Below are 18,964 nucleotides of genomic sequence, written 5' to 3' on the forward strand. Positions count from 1 at the left end.
GATGTTATATACATAAAGAGAGTGTGAGGAATGTTGCAGATTATTATATTGTGACTAAGATTATTATATTGTGACTGAGGTGTCCAAGGCAAATAGTTGAGTGTATCATTGCCTTCTCACATAGCGAGTTTCCCAACTTTGAGCTATAGCCCACAGGTGTCTTTTCAGTTGTGCAAGGAGAGAATTTCACAGCCAGGTACAAGGCTTCAGTGACGTAGCACTGCCCTCCTGTCCATGCTGAACAGACTATGGATGTACAATGCTTTTTCTAAAAAATCATCTTAGACCTTTAATACTGAAAGCTCAGGTGTCGTCTCTTCCTGAATGTTGGTCTGTAGCCAGCTGCTGTCATGTAGATGTTGTTTCCCCCCTTGCAAAGGCGGGACACGAGATTTTTACACTTATGGGCTAAAGTGAGCAGACCTCACGTTAAAGCTGATAGCTGTCCTTGTATTCTCAATGCTCTGTTTCCTCCAGCTTTGAGCAACGTATCCTTCTGCTGCACTGACACATACTATCATCAACAAAATAGCTCGTAGTTTTGTTTAGCGCCAGACCAAAATTATACTTAGCACTCTACGAAATAATTGGAGATCACCACATAAGCAACAACACTTTGCAAATTTTTTGGCAGAAATTGTCTCGTAACTGAAAGCAGGAATAAGTAAATTAGCCTTTATTCAAGCAAATATCCTTCTGAATTGTCTAGTGACTAGCTGTAGCAGAATTCAAAATAACCTTGAAATGACAGCTGAAAGGAATTCACATGTAGAAAAGAGGCAAACAATCAAACCAGGAAGAGCCCACTTAGGTCTGTTGAATGTCCTTTAGACTAAAATGTTTCACTGTGTTGAAAAGTTCTTAACACCATCACTAAATGTGACCCCCCTATGACCAGATTATGTATCCATGCATATATAATATCCTTTATATTCAGAGTATATAAACACTATATATATATAACTGTAGTATACATGTTCATGCATTGCAAGTAGACATCCTGGAATGTCTCAACAGAGAACAATTCAGTGCCTGGCAGACATACCAGCCACAAACTCACTGGTAACATCTTACATGAGCTGCCTTGGTTCTGCCCTTTCAGCATGGTTGGCCAGCTTGGGGCCACACTTCCCTCCTGACATGGAACCTAGCTTCTGGTCCAAAATGTGTTTCATGGGAGCTTCAGCCTGTTCTAAAGCATGGCAGATACAATAGTGCTTCCCTGGTTTTCTTCCTCTTTTGCTGCACAATTTTGGCAATTCAGGTTACTACGCATCTCATACATTGTTAGATTTACTGGAAGTTCTTACTAAGCATTTCTCCAGGGCCTGGTATACCTTTAGGGACTTAGACTTCTCAGGGGACAATACATTTTTTCACATACAGAAATATCCTGCCATTTGTTGCATCTTGTGTTGTACAGTGGGAAGAAACCTGATTTAAGGTTTGCTTCTGTTGAATGAAACACTAGTTTCAACAGGAAAGGGAACATATCATTACTTAGAGTTTATATTGGCCAAATGAGAAAGCGAGAGAAAAGGGAAAGAAAATAAAGTAAATTTGTTCTTTTTTAAATTTTCTTTAAGGAAAATACAGAGCACAAAGACGCAGCTTAAAATGCTGATTGTATAGGGCAGGGATTGATTTCCTCCAGTCTCACTGATGAAGACTGTTTACTATATGTTCATCCACCAAAAGATCATTTTTATAGTCCATAGTATTTTTGCCTATTGAACAGAAAAGAGAAAAATTGTTGCAAGTGTTCCTCAATATTTTAGAGCTGAGGTCTAAGCTACAAAGGCAAATGGCATAAGATCCTTCAGGAAGGGATTTGCACAGCTTTGGAATTTAGTACATGAAAATATCTGCAAGAAAAAAAAAAACAGCATTCACGAGTGATTTAGATTTGAGGCTCTCCATTGGGAATTTATGCACACTGTCCTTTTGTAGCAATTTTTTTCTCAGCTACTTCACAGGAGAAAACAAAAAGCAAGACTTCTCATTTACCTGTAAAGAAGTTAGGAGAAGAACAAAGCTATTTTAGTAATGTAGATGATTTTCAAATCAGTGAGCCAATTTGCTCACTTTGTGTAAATACACCAAGAAGCACCTCAGACAGAAAGACCCAAAGCTGCCTTAGAAGGTAATGGAAGTTGATGGTGCCAAGCATATACAGAGAGCAAATTCTGCTCTGCCTCTTCAGAAACCATACAGTCATCCCCTGAAAAGCAATTTTAGTACTATGGGGAAATTATAATGTGGAGAGGGTCAAAAATGTAACACCCTCAAAGTGGAACACTTTCAAAAGTAAAGTTTGATGTAAAATAATTTGATCTATCTTCTGCAAACTTCTTGAATATTCATGTTTCCCTTATAAACTGGAGTGACTGAATGAGTGTAAACATGAACAGACTGTAAAGCCAGGAACCACACAGACCACTGCAGCCGCTGACTGCTTCCAGAAGGCTTTTGAATTCAGTTCTGATCAGGTAAAAACTGCTGTGGGGCACACGTCTCTAAGTCCCAAAGGGAGGGAAGGACACATATTTAGTGGTGGAAACACAATTGCAAAGCAGTAAATCTGGAGAAAAGGTGGCATAGAGAGCATTTAAACTCGGGCTATGTCTTTTACATCTTTTATTTTAAAGGGAAACACTGACTGCTTTGAAAGAAGTTCCTTACACTATTCCTAACTTGGTTGGAAACAACAGCAAAGATCTGCCAGTCAGTGGTCTCTGCATACTTGCTCTAGGGTGTCTGAGGTAAGGGTCATTCTTTAGTGTCAAAGGTAATGTAATAAATAGAAAAAGTGGAAGAAGAAAAGGAAAAAAAAAAAAAAAAAACCAAGACTGGAAGAAATTAGTTATATTTTTGGCAATGTGTGAATTGTGTTTGTCTGTGTCGAACTCAATAAGGAACACGATCTTTTCCACTACCGAGGACATGCTCAATGGAAATTAATATCTGGACAGTTCAGCTCATGCCTGATAAAGTAATTTTCAATATCTCAGTTAAGGAAGCTGGGAGAGGCAGTGCTATCTGAAAGAAACATTCAAATATAGCTCCTTTCCACTGTGCAGTCACAGCCTGAAAAGAGAAATATATCAACACCAACAGCACAAAAACACAACTCCTGTGTTATAAAGACAGACTATTTCAGTGAGTATTTATAATACCTTGCTAGCGCCTCCTAAGAGAAGACACAGGGAAGTAGAACAATTAAAAGCAAAGCAGATTTAATTCACAAAAATATCAGAGGAAAAAGACCTTACCAATATCATGTAAGTCAGGGAGAGAAGCTGCCGGGATGTTTTCCAGCTGAGTCCTCCACGTGACGTTCACCCCCAGACGGTCCACACTCAGGCATTCGACATAGACAGTGGAATCATCACAGACAGAAACCGAGCCAGTATTTCCAAATGCATTTACCTCAAATACAAAATTAAATGAAAGCATGGTTAGTCAACATGAGAACCTTCTAGTTCTTGCTTTTCCCTATTCATTTGCACTGTGCTATGCTCAAAAGCAGCATTTTCAAAAGGGCCTGTAAAAACAGAGTAGGAAAAGACAATTTCAGCAGGTCATTTACTCACTCTAAGAACAGTCAAAATGTTCTCTTCTATCAAAATATATTTTTATAAATATTGGACTGATGTGATATGACTTCTATGGCTACAATTAAGCTGATCTGCCAATGTGGGGTCAGTGAGACTAAACATCCTATTTTCCCAGTCATCCATATGAGAGTGCTGCCAGTCCTGATGGATTTCATGGTATGTTCTGCTCTTCCACCTCTCCCAAACAGGTAAAGTTCTACTTTCTGTCTCACCTTTTTTTTTTTATTTAATACAAAAACTCTCAACCAAACAAAAAAATAACCCCACCACGAACAGAGAATAAGAAATTGAAATTACCTGGAGGTGACATAAACCACGAGCTTTCAACTCATCTAAAATAAATATCTGGAATGCCTGGAGTAATCCAGAGTAGTCAGAACTACAGATCTTCTCAGGAGGCAGTAGTAGTTGAAAATGTGCTTGAGCTTGGACTGTCTGAAATAATTGGAGCTCTAAAAATTAAGTAAAAAGGGCATTTAGTAGCCTCACTAATGTAGAAACCGACTTTCAAAGTTACTTTGAGAAAAAACAACACTGATTTGGCATTTTGATCTTCCATCAACAGCACCTCCCCATTTCTAGGTGAAAACAGTAGAGTTGTCGGTAGTAAATAATAAGCAGCAAGAGACATGTTTGGCATATATACATGTGTTGTGCATTAGGGAAAAATCCAAGTGATATAGTTATATAATAATAAAGACATATTTTACAGTGAAGCACTAACTCACAGAAGGCTAAGGAACAATCTGGATCATTAATGATGATTTTTTTTTAAGCCATAGCAGATAGGAATTTCCAGAGAACTAGATGAAAGCTGACATTATGCTGATACTTAGAAAAGAAACAGGAGACAGGAATTATTGACCTGTCCACCTCTGCTTCTCTTAGACACAATCACAAAAAGACTTCTATTAAAAAAGAAATTAAATCGTTAAAGCAATTAATACTAATTCACATGGGCTTTCAGAAACCTACCTTGTCAAATTAACTGGGAATCAAGTTTTAGGAGCGAATAAATCTGACTGCATAATAATGGTATTGATATGGACATCTACAAGGGCCTTGCAATTTTTTGATAGCAAACCAAGTGACACAAATCACAAAAATCAATGAGAAATCTGTGAGCTCATCAGTCACATGATGAAATCTATGAAAATCTATTTAGTCAGTTTTTAGCCAGAAAAAAAAAAAAAAAAAAGGTGCAAACTTCTTGTCTCCACTGGAGTTACTCTTATCCCAGGCTTCAGGTTTGTTGTCTCAGATTCAGCACAGCCGTCATGCTGTCATGCCACCTCCAAGTGGAGCTGGCTCTTATCCCACAGCCTGGAGAAGTGGCAGAGCTCTCCCTCATTTACCTCCTCTACAGACCCTTGCTGCATTGCAAACAAGTGTCACTGGTGGAGCACAACTCCCCATTCCTTGTCCCAGAATGAGCCTGGGAAAGCCTGGAGAGCTTCCAAGGAGAATGGTGGGAGGAACCAGAGGACACAAAAGCCTGCTTCTTCCTGCAAGGCACAAAGCCCTCTATCTGTTTAGTTTATCAGAGAGTACTTAAGGGTGGACTTAACCACAATCTCTAAGTGTACACAGAAAGAACAGGAAATAAGATTTTTAAGAGTGTGGGTAATTATCTATTGGAACAAATTACTATGTGTTGAATGGGGTGAATTCTCCATTATCATGAAGTTCATTCAATCCCTTTCTGATGTGTTGGGAGTTTTTTCTCTCTCCTTAAAACCATGCTCTATTTCAAACACAAATTACTGGCGGAAGTCCTTAGCTTGCATTAAACAGCAGCTTGTACCAGATTACCACACACGCCCTCCTGTCCTTACAAACAGATTCAATTTACAAACAAATTCAACTGCCATCAGGCAAACATGAAAGTTACTTCATAACATGCTACAAAGACCTAGCAAACATGATTAGAGACAGACAAAAGTCTCAGTCCGAAATTGAAAATTTAAAAACATTTATATTTGGAACAGAAAAACTGGGGTACAACTGGAAATGTGTCAATGCAGGGGTTTCCTAAATGGGTTTCTGGAGATGAAGAGTAGCTGCCAACCTGGCATCAAGATCTGCATTTCTCAAAGTTCAGCACTGCTACAAATTGCCCTTTTGGTCAGAATGTATCTCTATTTGAAATAATTGAGAAGACCAACATTAATACCCAATTACATAAGCTCTGAATAGACAACTATTTCTTCCAAGATTTGAAGTGCCATTTTTTTCCTGAAAGAAAAATGGTTTAAAAAATACCACAGGTCAGCCAACAAAGACAAAAATAATCCTAAAAACAGACTGCTGCGAAAAGATGCAGAAGTAACAGTGACTTGATTATGCAAATAAACAGTCAAGTTCTGCCAAATTCAAACATCTGGCGCTCATCTGTTCTTCCAGGACTAAGAAGTTCCATCAGAAGCACTTCATGGTGCCAGCATCTTTTAACTAACAAAGAAAAATCTGCATATAGATTGAATAACTATTTATAGCTATATTATTACAGAAAAGCAGGACTGTTTCCAGCATAGGAGCCAGCCAAGAGACAGAGATGAAGATGGCAGAAGACAGGACTAATCTACTGCACCTTAATTTAGCAACTCCCATATAACTGTTGTTTCCAATTATTGTCATTCACACGGTAGCTTCATGGTGAAAGTGGGTTTTTGTACATCTATTTACATTGTTCTGTGCCCTCCCCAACCCATGGCAGTTTGGACATACTCTGGCAGGCCTGGTAGAGTGGGGCAGCCGAGACCCATCGACGCTGTTGCACATCACACTGAAATAAGGCGCTGGAAGAGGCCCTGTGGAAGCCCTGGCGACACACCAGCCAGCACTGCTGAATGCTTGAAGCTTGCCCAGAAACGTTTTCACAAAATATAGCTCCATTGAGAATAGATGAGGCACCGAATGGCAGAACGCAGTGCGGACCTTTAGGAACATGAGAAGGGGGATATATTAGTGGCAAACCATGAAGCACTTCTAGTAAAAAGTCCACAAAACTCTTGTATCAACAGAGAAAACCTAGACAGCACCCCGTGCATTTCCCACTCATCTCAACTTGGATCTGGTCTGATGTCAGCATGGTTCACTTTACTAAAGCTGATGAAAAGACACATATTGACTTTGATGGGTAATGCATTGGGTCCAGAAAGCTATGTGCATGGTTTCTAAGAACAGATAAGTTTAAACCAGCCATGAATAAATTTAAGCAGGAAATGAGAAGGAGGTTTCTAACCATCAGCAGAACAAACCTTTACAAAAGCTATCCAGTGGAAACAGGCAGGGCCAAAAAAGAGCAAAGTAATCTCAATTCCCTTTAGAACAAAATTTTAAAACTCTAAGATCAGGAGCTCATGACTATGGTGTCTTCAACAGCACCAGGATGTTTCTGGTGACCCAGCAGGTCCTCACTAGTAGTGTACAGCTTTGGAGTTGGAACCACAAAGTTTACTCTATCAACTCACTCTGCATCAATACCATCATTTCTACCCTGCTAGCCCACTGTAACAGACTATTACAGGCCAACTACAACGAGAATTAATTTCTATTAATCACTAAAAACTAACTGCTGCACTCAATATTAGCCAAATCCTAACCTAATTACTGAATATATCTAGTAATAACTAAACACTTCTGAGTTCTAGAGCTACAAAACATGGTAAAAAAACCCAACTTCCTTGGTTAGAAGTAAATATAAAGGAAAGGATGTTCTCATACAATTCACTTGCTTGGTGTATATATAGATAATTTTCCAAATAGCAATGCTCAGATCAGTCCAAACCTCCCTAGTCACTGGAGGAAGACAAACGTTGCTGATGGTTCAAGAATGAGCAGCCTCTCTCTCCTTCTGATGGAGATATGACGATTAATTCCTTAATTTTGCAGCCACTTCAGTTAAAGCTTAAAACATTGCAGGATGAATCTGGGATCCAGTGTGCACAGTACATCTTTGTTTTCCAACCCTGAGCACTTCAATGCCAAAATAAAACTTTCATATCTGTCTCTCTGAATTGCCAAATGCATTTTTTTTCCAAGTCTCCTTTATAGCATCTTTTCTGCAATAACTCTGTAAATGGGGCCACTACATTCCTTCTCTTTGCTCATTGACTCTGTATCCAGTCTCTTTTTCAGTAAAGGCAGAAACCTGGCATCCTTGCTTAACAAACTTTTAATAAACTCCTGAGGTTTTAGAACCAAAAGTTATCACTGTAAAAGTGACACTAATACTTAGCCTGACCAATGTAAACTACATCCACCATTATGTGTAAATTACATTAATAACTCTTTATACAAAGTATATAAAAATCAGTCTGTGGTCTCTTTATTGCTCTAAGACATTTCTATATCCAGCAAGTCAAATCCAGCCCCAGCTGTATGCTGCTACAGCCTGTTGCAATGAGAGTTGGTGTGTGAAGCAGGGAAATAGCCAGCCCCCAAAACATAAGTAATGGATGGTTTCCTGGTGTGACTCACAGGTTTCAGTTCACAATCAGTAATTTGCTCATTTATCCCTCTACAGATATCATCTCATTAACTATCATTATCAAGCCTGCACCATTTTGTCATTCTTCTACTTCTGCCCCAATTTCTCAGTCCTGTGGGAGTGAAACAGAATCCAGTTAAATATTGACACTTCTTTCATAGATGTTTTTAAAGATTTCCATAAGGAAAATACTGTCTCCAGGACCTTCTCTGGAAGGCTTTCTCTCCTCTATCTCTACTCAGAGCTGTGGAAAGCGGGCATGAGGATGGAAGATGCATGACGATTACTAGGATACTTGGCATCATCTGTTTGGTGCATGTCAACTAGAAAAAGTTGGATTTTACTTCTGATGGAAATGATTAAGCAAATGAAAACCTCATTGCACACACTGGGCACCGGTGAAGTTATTACTTGCTGTTTACAGCTGTCTGTTCTAATGTTGGGGGAGAAGTTTATCAAATTTCCCACCACAACAGCTTCTTTTGCTGATAGACAAGGTCTCCAAGAGAGTGAGATAGTACTCATTTCCCTTTTTTCTGAACAATTATTAGCAGTTCCCAGGACTAGAGGTATGAGGCTGGATAGACCGAGGGGAAAATTAGCTTTTGCTTCTTTATTCTTGCACAATAACTAAGTTGTTTAGCATGAAAAATTTCCATTGCTATTTCAAAATCCAGGAAAATAATTAAAGAATTTTTCAATGGTATTTCTATGTAGAAAATAACAAATAGTTTTCAGTAAAGCCAGGTTTCCACTATATTTTCAAAGCAGTTCTCTCCGTTCAGTCTTTTTAAAAATAAAGGTCATTAATCATTCAGTCACTGTTTCCTTTAGGAAAAGTACAGCATTACAGGATCACAAGAAACATCAGACATGCATGCAAAATTCAAAATCTCTTAAAAGTATATCTCGGGGTACACCTACAACCTCCTAAGAATGTATTCCATAAATTCCCTTGGAATTTAGGGGGACATCTAGAAAATGAGCTTTCATGGAGAGAAGGAGGTATCAAGGACTTAACATTTACAACTAGTTCTGACTTTTCTCTGGCCTACTAGAAACATTTCCACTTTTCCCTGTTCACCTTCAGAATCTATGGGAACATCAATCCATATGTCTGAGTGCCACGTGTTGCTCTGCATTCCTCCAGCTGGTCCAAACAAAATAAATATCACACAGCCCCATGTCCCACAGAGATATTAGCCCATAACCTGAAAGCAGGGCAGCAGCAGCACAGTACTTGTTAGACAGATCAGCTTTGCTTCTCTGAAGAGCTAGAAACCTGGACTGAACTGCTATGCTCACATGCCTACATGACCCTAGTTCTGGAGCTTATCTCTTCAGAGATCCATTGGGCATCTCCACACAACACCACAATGCATGGGGCAGATACAACCCTGGGGTCTCCTTGTGGCTTCTTATAAAATCCCATTCACATAGCTCTCTATTGGTGCAAGAGACTTCAAAGAAAATTAAGTTGGCTAAAAAGCTGTTTAGTATCTTCATAAGTGATCTGGATGATGGGATCAAGTGTACCCTGATGAAGTTTGCTGAGGATACTAAACTGAGTGGGGAAGTGGACACTCCAGAAGGGAGAGCCACCCTGCAGGAAGACCTGGATAGGCTGGAAGAGTGGACTAACAAGAACTTTCTGAAGTTCAGCAAGGACAAGTGTAAGGTTTTGCATCTGGGAAAACATAACCCAGGAGTGCAGCACAGGCTGGGATCTACCCAGCTGGAAAGGGACCTGGGGGTCCTGGGCACACCAAGCTCAACATGAGTAAACAGGGTCCTGTTGTGGCAAAGAAAGCCAATGGGATGCTGGGTTACATCAACAAGGGCATCACCAGCAGAGATAAAGAAGTCATTATCCCACTCTACTCAGTGCTTGTCAGGCCACATCTGGAACACTGTGTTCAGTTTTGGTCCCCAGTATAAAAAAAAAAGATGTGGGCAGGCTGGAGAGGGTCCAGAGCAGGGCCACAAATATAATCAAAGGACAGGGAAGCCTGACATATGACGAAAGGCTGAGAGGATTGGGTTTGTTCAGCCTTGAGAAGAGAAAGCTTAGGGGAGACCTTATCATCATGGTCCAGTATTTAAAGGCTGGCTACAAAGATGGAGACTCCCTGTTTAGGAGTCACACAGAAAAGATGAGGGGTAATGAGTACAAATCACTCCTGGGGAGATTCCAATTGGACACAAGAGGAAAATTTTTCACAGTGAGAACAATCAGCCACTGGAATAATCTCCCCAGGGAAGTGACAGATTCCCCGATGTTGGACACTTTTAAGATTCAGCTGCACAGGATGCTGGGCTATCTTGTCTAGACAATGCTTTTGCCAAGAAAGGTTGGACCAGATGATCTCTGAGGTCCCTTCCAACCTGGTACTCTATGATTATATCATCTCATTGATTAAAATGCCTTACAGCTAGTTGGGCCGACACAATCAGGTATTTGATTGGTGAGCATGTGTTGCTCTTTATATAGCAGGATCACAGGAGGAAATCGAAGCAATTTCTTATCATGTGGTCTCATTTTCCTAAATCTACCAACAGTTCTCATTTCAAAAAAACCCCAAGGAACTATGGAAACAGTAGTGTCCTGCAGGCAGGTTGAAGGTTTTCTTTTTACATCTCTGGTTTCAAATAATTATTATACTTTGGAGCATAACCTTGTAGAAAGTTTAATTTGTTTTGCTTCACTTCAGTGATAGGAAGATGTATAAAGGCCATTGCATATTAAATTTATCCAAATGTCTCCCATTTGGACATCTCACTGGAAACCATGAGTGAATTCTAGTCCTTCGCAGTTCTGATCATGCAGGAAATACTCTGTGAATATGTAGTGTTTTGGCACATCCTTTTCACAACTCTGGTCACAGGCCAAAAGTAGGAATGGCAGAAGCATACATTTTTCAAATTTTATTTTAGTCAGTTAAATGGTTTTTAATCCCAAAGCCAGCTCAGACTGGAACAGGTTCAAGTTTGCAGCAAGCTGTTCAGATTGACTTTGTAGCTAAGTTTTATAGCTCAACTGCTTTGATTTAACCAATTTTATGAATAAGGGAGAAGTCAAAGATCCATTGATAAAGCACTTGAAAAAAACTGGACATCGTGCCCAGGTAGGTCTGAAATCTGCTATAACACAAAGATAAGCATACTGCTTGAGGAAAAGTCTCTCTAATGGTCTGTACAAAGAATATTAAATGCAACTAAATACTGGAAAAAGTTATGATCTGCATCAAGTTCGAGACCTGGATTTGCTCAGAAGCAATGCTCCTCAAGCAGGAACTCACTTGCACATGCAGGTCTTCCTCTGCTTACATGTGTCCCTGGCACCTCTTCTCCATTCTCAAAGACGCACCAGCAGCTCTTTTCATCCTGGCTGCACTGAATGGGTGAGAAAGTCCCGTTGTCTCCTTCACACTGTGGGATGTAGCCTTTGCCAGCTTCTCGTAAACCAGTTTTAGATTTCAGCATATTACAGAAACTAGGACCTTTAAAGAGAGAAATTCATTGCAAGATACAGAAGACAACAAACTGTCCTAAAGACTTCAACAGCAGTGCTTTCAGCTTGTTTTATTAGAAGGAAGATTAGTGATCATGAAACAATAAATAATTTGAATCATTATCAAAACAGGGAATTTTACTTCCACTAGGAAAACCATGTTTTTTCTAAAGATTAAAGGGGAAATTATATGGGTTTGCATCAGTAAAATAGTTGAAAAAATACTGATATTTATTTTGCATTTACATCTCTTTTTTTTTTGCTATAAATTTGATGGTGTATCATTTAGATGCTGATATTTAAAATTTTGAAAATAAATCATATTAATCTTTTTAGTAAGAATTTTTGATCAAGGTAATTTAAAATTTAATAATATGACCATTTATATTTCAAAATCGTCAAAATGTCCCAGTTTTATACCTTCAAAACAGAAAAAAAACCCCAACCATGAAACAGCAAAATTTATGGTTTCCCACAAACAAACAAAACAGGGACAGGAGTGTGCAGAACTACCCCCTGACAAGAAGATCCAAAAAGTTCAATCCAAACTTGAGGTAAAGTTGGTCCTTACTAATTTTGTTCATGTAAAAGTGTCAGAGTAAGTTTGTAAACCTGTGTAATTAACAATTACACAACTAATTCCTCAGTGAATGTGCAGTTACTTATCCCTCATCGGGCCTCTTACATGTCCTCATGGACTTCTATTATTAGCCCATATATAAGAAAAAGAAAGCAGACTTGCTGGGTCAGATGAAAGTGCTATCTAACTATCCTCTACTGAGTAATTATCTACTCTGTTACAGATGTTCTCGGAGAAGATTTGCCTGAAACCAGCAGATTACTCTCCCAAATTTTCTACAGGAGATTGCAAGCAAAAAAATCACTAGCTGAAGAACTGAAGAAATAAGCACAGCAGAGCTGTAGGCTCTTGGGCTGCCTGTACTGCTCAGAAAAGCAGAGCAAGTCCACAGGCTCCAATAAGGTATCTTAATTCCTACAATCACAGAATCACAGAATCATCTAGGTTGGAAGGGACCTTGAAGATCATCTAGTCCAACCGTTAACGTAGCACTGACAGATCCCAACTACACCATATCCCCAAGTGCTATGTCAATAACAATACAAGCAGGGATTATTCAACTTTTTGAATCTACCATCTCCTCTGGGGCTTCAACAGTTCTCTGTCTTTATTTGAAGACAATAAAAAGATATTATAGATCTAATTGCATTCCATGGAGTGGTGGTGGGCCATGTAAAATGGACTCACTATCTGCACATGGCCCAGTTCCCAGAGTTCAGGATTCACTGTCTTAGAAAACTTATCTATGAGCCCAAAGAATTTTCTACGGTGGTAAGAAATGAAAGGTAAAAAAATGCATAGAAGCCTGTTCATCAGTTTGTCTAGACTAGTTTATTTCTGGTGTTATGAAAGTAAAGGATAACTATTTTCAGATACCCTTTCAATGTTGATGTGCTGGTAGGTATTGAATCACTGAGAAATTAAACTAAGCCCCTTGTGTTTCACTGGCATCATTCTGAAAAAGAAAGTACATATGCCGCAAAGCATGAGGCATTGCCACTAGCGCCACAGGCTGTGGGTAAAGCATTACTCACACTCAGGATTGCCATCCAAATCTTTGCTGCCACGCTGAAATACTTCTCCTGACACAGGATCTACACACCAAATATCTGTGTTGGATCTCTGTAGTACAGCATATTCTCCTGTCTACAAAGAATCAATTACAAGTCATTGCAGAGCAATGTATATTAATACAGACATGCCAATATCCATACCCCAAAGGTTGGTTAAAATATTTTATTATATATACATTTGTCCAGTAAAACAACATGTTGCAATTAAACACAAAATATTAAAATACAGTCTACCTAATTTAGTACGCAGACTAGGCCCTGAGAGAAGCAGTATACAGACTGAAAGCCCATTGAGATGAAGTTCTGGTATAATCTTGGTTTGAAACGTTTGTTCCTTGGCTGTCTCAGGGCTCTATCCTACTCACTGCCATGTTTTGAGAGCATCATAGACCCTATTTTGGGGTACCTGCATCCAACTCCCTCTCATCCTGACATTGTCTCACAGCTCAGGAAGAAGGAGCACTGCAAATGCCAGTCAATTAAGTTCTGTCTTTTAAGCATAGCCCTGCAAAAGGACTTGACAGAGCCATCCTGTAGGAGGGAAGCATAGGCAGGGACAGAGCTTCCTATTCCTGTTCTTCATCTCAAAACTATTTAAATTCTGCCTTACGCAGGGCAAAGCCTGATGTGAGTTCTGTCTTATCCTTTTCTTTCAGGTTAATGGGAAGGCACAAGGGATGCTTAAGGACCATAGACTGAAACTGTACGGGCCCTCGGCATGGCATAAACAAAATCATGGAGGTTTTGTTTCTTCCTCCCTCAATCATGTTAAATCACCTCAAGGCAGTAGGGGATGAACAGATCAGCTGTAGAGGCATCCAGCTCTGAACCGCTCCGTCTCCAGCTGGAAATTAAGGCATTGGTTTGAGATCGCTGACATGGTGTCTGGCCTGTAAGAGGGAAAATGTACATGCATCTTAAAACAAAATCAAACCTAAGCTAGAGAAAGGGATACATCCCCATCAGGCTCTGCTACAGCCTCAGGCAGGGAATTCCTGATTGGTGTTTGATAACCACAGAATCACAACATGATTGAGGTTGGAAGGGACCTCTGGAGACATCTGCTTGGACATCTGTTCCAATCCCCCTGCTCAAGCAGGGCCACCAACAGTAGAGGGTCCATTCTCAAATCATGTAAGCCAAAATCACACATAGGGAAATTAAAATAATTAACAAAACAAACATAAAATTACTTTTTCTTTTCTTGTAGTCGTTAGAAACAAGCCTTGTTTCATGCATATCATAGTAGAATATTCAATAAATATTAACGTTTGTAAGAACAGGTAAAGACAAATATTTAGGAAGAAAAACCAACTGACATTTGGGAAGTTCTGCTGAGCGTGAGACCAAGGAATCCATAACATAATGTCCTTTCTCATCCACGCACCAGCAATGACCTGGCCAGGGAAGAAAAGTAGCTTTATATTAGAAGTTGTACTGCAGTATGCTTTGTTGTGTACTGGGAAGATTTTAATTCAACACTATATGAAGCGGTTAGTAAATCTAAATCACAGTTACTTCTGCTATCCACAGATAAGTAGACCACATCTGAGAGCAGTGGTGAGAATGGAAATGTAGCAGCTCAGCTCTGGTGAGACTCTTCCATTGCAGCCCTATCCTGCAGTGTATCAGCTACTCCCAGCAATTTGGTATCAGCCACAAACTTGCTGAGAGTGCACTCCATCTCATTGTCCTGGTCATTAATGAAGCAGTACCAGCCCTTGAACTGACCCCCGAGGAACACTACTAGCAGTGAGCAACTGAACATCAACTGATTTTTGAGCCCCAGTGAGCTGCCACTTGAATCCCCTTACTCCAGTCAATTTTCCACCCATCTTGTAAACCCCTTCACGTCTCTCCAGTTTGGCTACAACAATACAGGTTTTCCATCTTTTTATTAGAATTCTGCTTAGCTTTTCTTTGTTCAGACAAAACAGAGTATCCTGTTAGCAACTGCTCACCTGTGCTCTCATAGCACTGAGTTGGTTCCCAGTTTCCCAGGCCGTCACACTGTGGGATGTAGGGGAGAAATCCCAGCTGCGCTGCTTCCCCAGCAGAACTTTTAGAAGTAAAGTGATTCCGCCAATAGAAATGCAGGACTGTAAATGATAAGTAAAAGAAAGCTATTAGTGGCCAATACAAGATATTTTAAATGCACATTTGCAAACACCTGAATGTTCTCTGTATTTTAGAAGGCAAATTAACAAACGCTGCAAATATATAAAGGCTGGTAAGTGTCCAGATCTTATATATGCATCTTGTCATACACATAAGACAGATGAAATCAGCTCTTGGCTGTGGTTAACTATACACTGATTAATTATACCTCCTGAGTTCCATACATTTTTCAGCAAAGTTGAATTTGACATAGAGTACTCTTGCACAGATTCTGGGAATTAATCCATTTAATTAAGTTCTTGTCTCTCTTTCACCTACCTGACTGTGCAGCCAGCTGGAGAGCATAGTCACTGCTTGATAACAGTTTTTCAGAGACCACCACCTCTGACTCGTAGGGCCGAGCAGAACGTAGGAGGTCGCTGTCTGTGAGCTGTATTCCATTTGCCACCAAGAAGCTTTCTCCAAAAGCAAAGTGGGAACGATTTGATGCTAAGATGAGTTGCTCTGCCTCCTCCATAAATTTCATGACTTCCTGCTTAACACCTTCACATATACCAGGACCTGTAGAACCAGAGGGTATATTAATGCCTTTTATCTAAATCCAGTAAAGATTTGCTTGTGAAAACTAGCTGGTCTTTTAATGACCATCTTGTGGTTCCTTCTGCACTCTCTTGGTTTTGAATTGTGTAATGAAGGAAGCAAACAAATGAGACCTGTCAATGCTTAGCTATGTAACAAGAGTCTAAGAGTACCAAGAATCACCCAAACATTCCCCAAGTCTTGGGCCAAAGTCTTCACAATTTTAAGTTACTTCCTCTTCATTGGTTACAAACAGAGTTAATATGTCTCTACAGAACTGTCCCTCAGTTGCTGTCATTAAAAAAAGTGGATAAACAGAAGAGAGAGTGAGAAAGGAAAATGAAGGTATATCTCTTGGGTCCAGAGTGGCAGCTCGCACTTGGCCTGTTCTCTCCATACATCTACTGACTCAGAAATGGCAGTTCAACACACTGAACCAGCTCAGTGAAAGCCCTGCTAAAATAACTCTCTCCAAACCAGCTTTGTCCCCTTTATTCCCCATTTGCCCACAGAACTGGCATCTCTGACATTCCTTGTTCATTTGGAAGTTCGCCATTTATTGTCTTGTCTCTTCCTCCCAGCTGGAAAATATCTATGTGATAAGAATGGTTTTAGTAACTACATTTATAACATAGGTCATCTGCTGAAGTAACCCCAAAGATGGCCCAACAGCTTTGGTGGAGGTGTCTAGATAGAGGGCTTAGCAAACTTCAGTGCTGGCTTCACTCTTCTCCTAGTGACTTCTAGGGGATATAGAGTCATAGGATGGTTTGGATTGGAAGGGACCTTCAAGATCATCTAGTTCCAACCACCCTGCCATGGGCAGGAACACCTTCCACTAGACCAGGTTGCTCAAAGCCCCGTCCAGCCTGGCCTTGAACACTTCCAGGGAGGGGGCAGCCACAGCTTCTCTGGGCAACCTGTGCCAGTGTCTCACCACCTTTATAGTAAAGAATTTCTTCCTTCCATCTAAACTAAATCTCCTCTCTTTTATTCTGTTACTCCTCACTGTGTAGTAAGAAACAGTAAAGAAAATTCCACTTGCCTCATTTCAAGGCATTCTTGAAAGTTATTTACATCACAGTGTAATCCTGAATTTTCCACACAACTCTTCATATGCTGTTTCTAACTTCAAAGTGTCCTTTGCTGTCTGGCTAAGTATCTTCTGCAAAAGCTTTATGTGTCCAAATTCCACATTATAAAATCTACACAAACTTGATATGGAACTTTATTATTCCTTATTCCCAAAACCAAGACACTACTTATTTACCAAAAATTAATTATCCCACCTCTGGGGGACAGTGACAATGGCAGTATTGATGATCTTTCTGACAAGGCATTGTCTGATACTTCACAGCACTTGAAAGGACTTTGCTCTTGTGGCATAAAAGCAAAGACCAGAAATACTGCTACTTATGTGCCAGAAATTCTGTTACTTACATGCTGGGACCTGGTTCATTTCTGCCTTTGTTCCTTGCAGCTCTTTTCCTTCACTATCAACACACCAACAATCACGTAGTTCAAAGTGGCTTAATGGAGTGCTGAAATCACTATAGGGTCCTGGGTAGTAGGCCAGCTGCTCATTCAGAAGCTGCCAGAAGATATATGGATCTAGTAAAATGTTCTCAGATGCATTGGTCACATTTCCTTCCAGCACTTCAGGTGGAAGGTCAGTGAAGGAGGAATACGTGGTGAATGCTGGGAAGACATTTTGGTGCTCAGCCTCATACAAAGCTTTAATAAAAGCTGAAAAGCCTTTGGAAGATGCCTCTTTATATCCAGTTATGATGTTCAATAGATTTGTAACAGGCAGAGTTTTGCCTTCATGGTTCTCCGCAATCCACCTTTCGTACCACTCAAAGGCTTGCTCAGGAGGGCCACTGCACTGCACCTGCCTCCAGGCTCCATCAGCATCACACTGTGGGAGGTAAACGCTGGAGAGCTGAGACAGAGCACTTGGATCTGACAACACGAGTTTCACAGTCTTTAGAAACTCCTGACCAGCTGTTACTTGGCAAGTGCTTGGGCCTGGGGAAAAGAAAAACATACATAGCATGTCTTATGAATGCACTGAAGACATACAATACCCCGTACTCCCCTAGTACTATAAACACCATTACTAAAACCTGGTCACTTATCCTAATACTAACAAAAACATTTCTGGCCTGTTATTAAGAGGGCTAAGGCTATTTAGCTCCCATGTTGAACCAGGCTAGGATTTCCAAAGGCATGTGAGTACTGAAAGATGCATAAAGGTATGACTTCTAAAAATATTTGAGCACATTAGGTGCCTGTAGTTCTTAGTGGGGAGGATAGGTGTTTGATGACACTAAATGCCTTCCTGAATCTGTTCACACCAACTAGGTATTTTCAGATACGCTTGATAATCTGGCAGTTACTTCTTTTTCAGCCAATCCCTGCAAAAGCAATCATCTGAATAGTAGGATAACACTGATTTTGTTTCCCCTTGGATCTAACAGAATTTTCAGATTCTGTTGTCCCCTCCTCCTATTCTCTACTGAATATCGCAGCTGAATATAAAAATACCATCCCTCAAAATGCTGGAGTGAGTTTGTTTTGGAAGCCTTTTCTGCCATTTCCAGAGCCAAATTTCATTTTGCCACCATTTTGCTCTACAAACCTAGCAAAACATAGGAGTTCATCTCCTTTTGAGCACCAGAGAATTATGAACCTATCTGTGACTGCACTGCAGATGAGTTGCTAGATATAAATCCCCTACCAATTCAGATCATTGCGATAAATTCCCCATGACTTCTGCAAACTGCTATGCAAAGGAGCTCCTTCACTATGTACCACTATCACCTGCTGGATACTCTGCTATTCCTTCCCAAATGAGGAGTAGGCTCTTCTCTTGCTCTGTTCTCCCTGTTGATGTGCCATTTTCAGCTCACAGAAACTTGAAAGACAAATATCCCCAGACTATGTCCTTCCTTCTTTCTTTGTATTACATTAATAGAAGGGCAAGAAGAGGCA

The 18,964-nt window shown here is 40.1% G+C and overlaps 1 protein-coding gene across 1 annotated transcript in view; it reads right to left on the minus strand.

Annotated features, from left to right (window-relative positions):
* TG (thyroglobulin) overlaps window positions 1-18,964 on the minus strand; it is a 162,003-nt gene that overhangs the window by 126,625 nt on the left and 16,414 nt on the right. The window contains exons 10-19 of the mRNA XM_074837627.1: window positions 17,411-17,998; window positions 15,710-15,952; window positions 15,235-15,372; window positions 14,593-14,670; window positions 14,051-14,163; window positions 13,235-13,346; window positions 11,409-11,609; window positions 6,345-6,554; window positions 3,915-4,069; window positions 3,273-3,429 (exon numbers count right to left, since the gene is read on the minus strand). Coding sequence (XP_074693728.1) covers window positions 3,273-3,429; window positions 3,915-4,069; window positions 6,345-6,554; window positions 11,409-11,609; window positions 13,235-13,346; window positions 14,051-14,163; window positions 14,593-14,670; window positions 15,235-15,372; window positions 15,710-15,952; window positions 17,411-17,998 — 1,995 coding nt within the window. The remainder of the gene's footprint in view (window positions 1-3,272; window positions 3,430-3,914; window positions 4,070-6,344; window positions 6,555-11,408; window positions 11,610-13,234; window positions 13,347-14,050; window positions 14,164-14,592; window positions 14,671-15,234; window positions 15,373-15,709; window positions 15,953-17,410; window positions 17,999-18,964) is intronic.

Source organism: Strix aluco, chromosome 1 (genome assembly GCF_031877795.1).
Source record: "Strix aluco isolate bStrAlu1 chromosome 1, bStrAlu1.hap1, whole genome shotgun sequence".
In the NCBI taxonomy this organism is placed as follows: domain Eukaryota; kingdom Metazoa; phylum Chordata; class Aves; order Strigiformes; family Strigidae; genus Strix; species Strix aluco.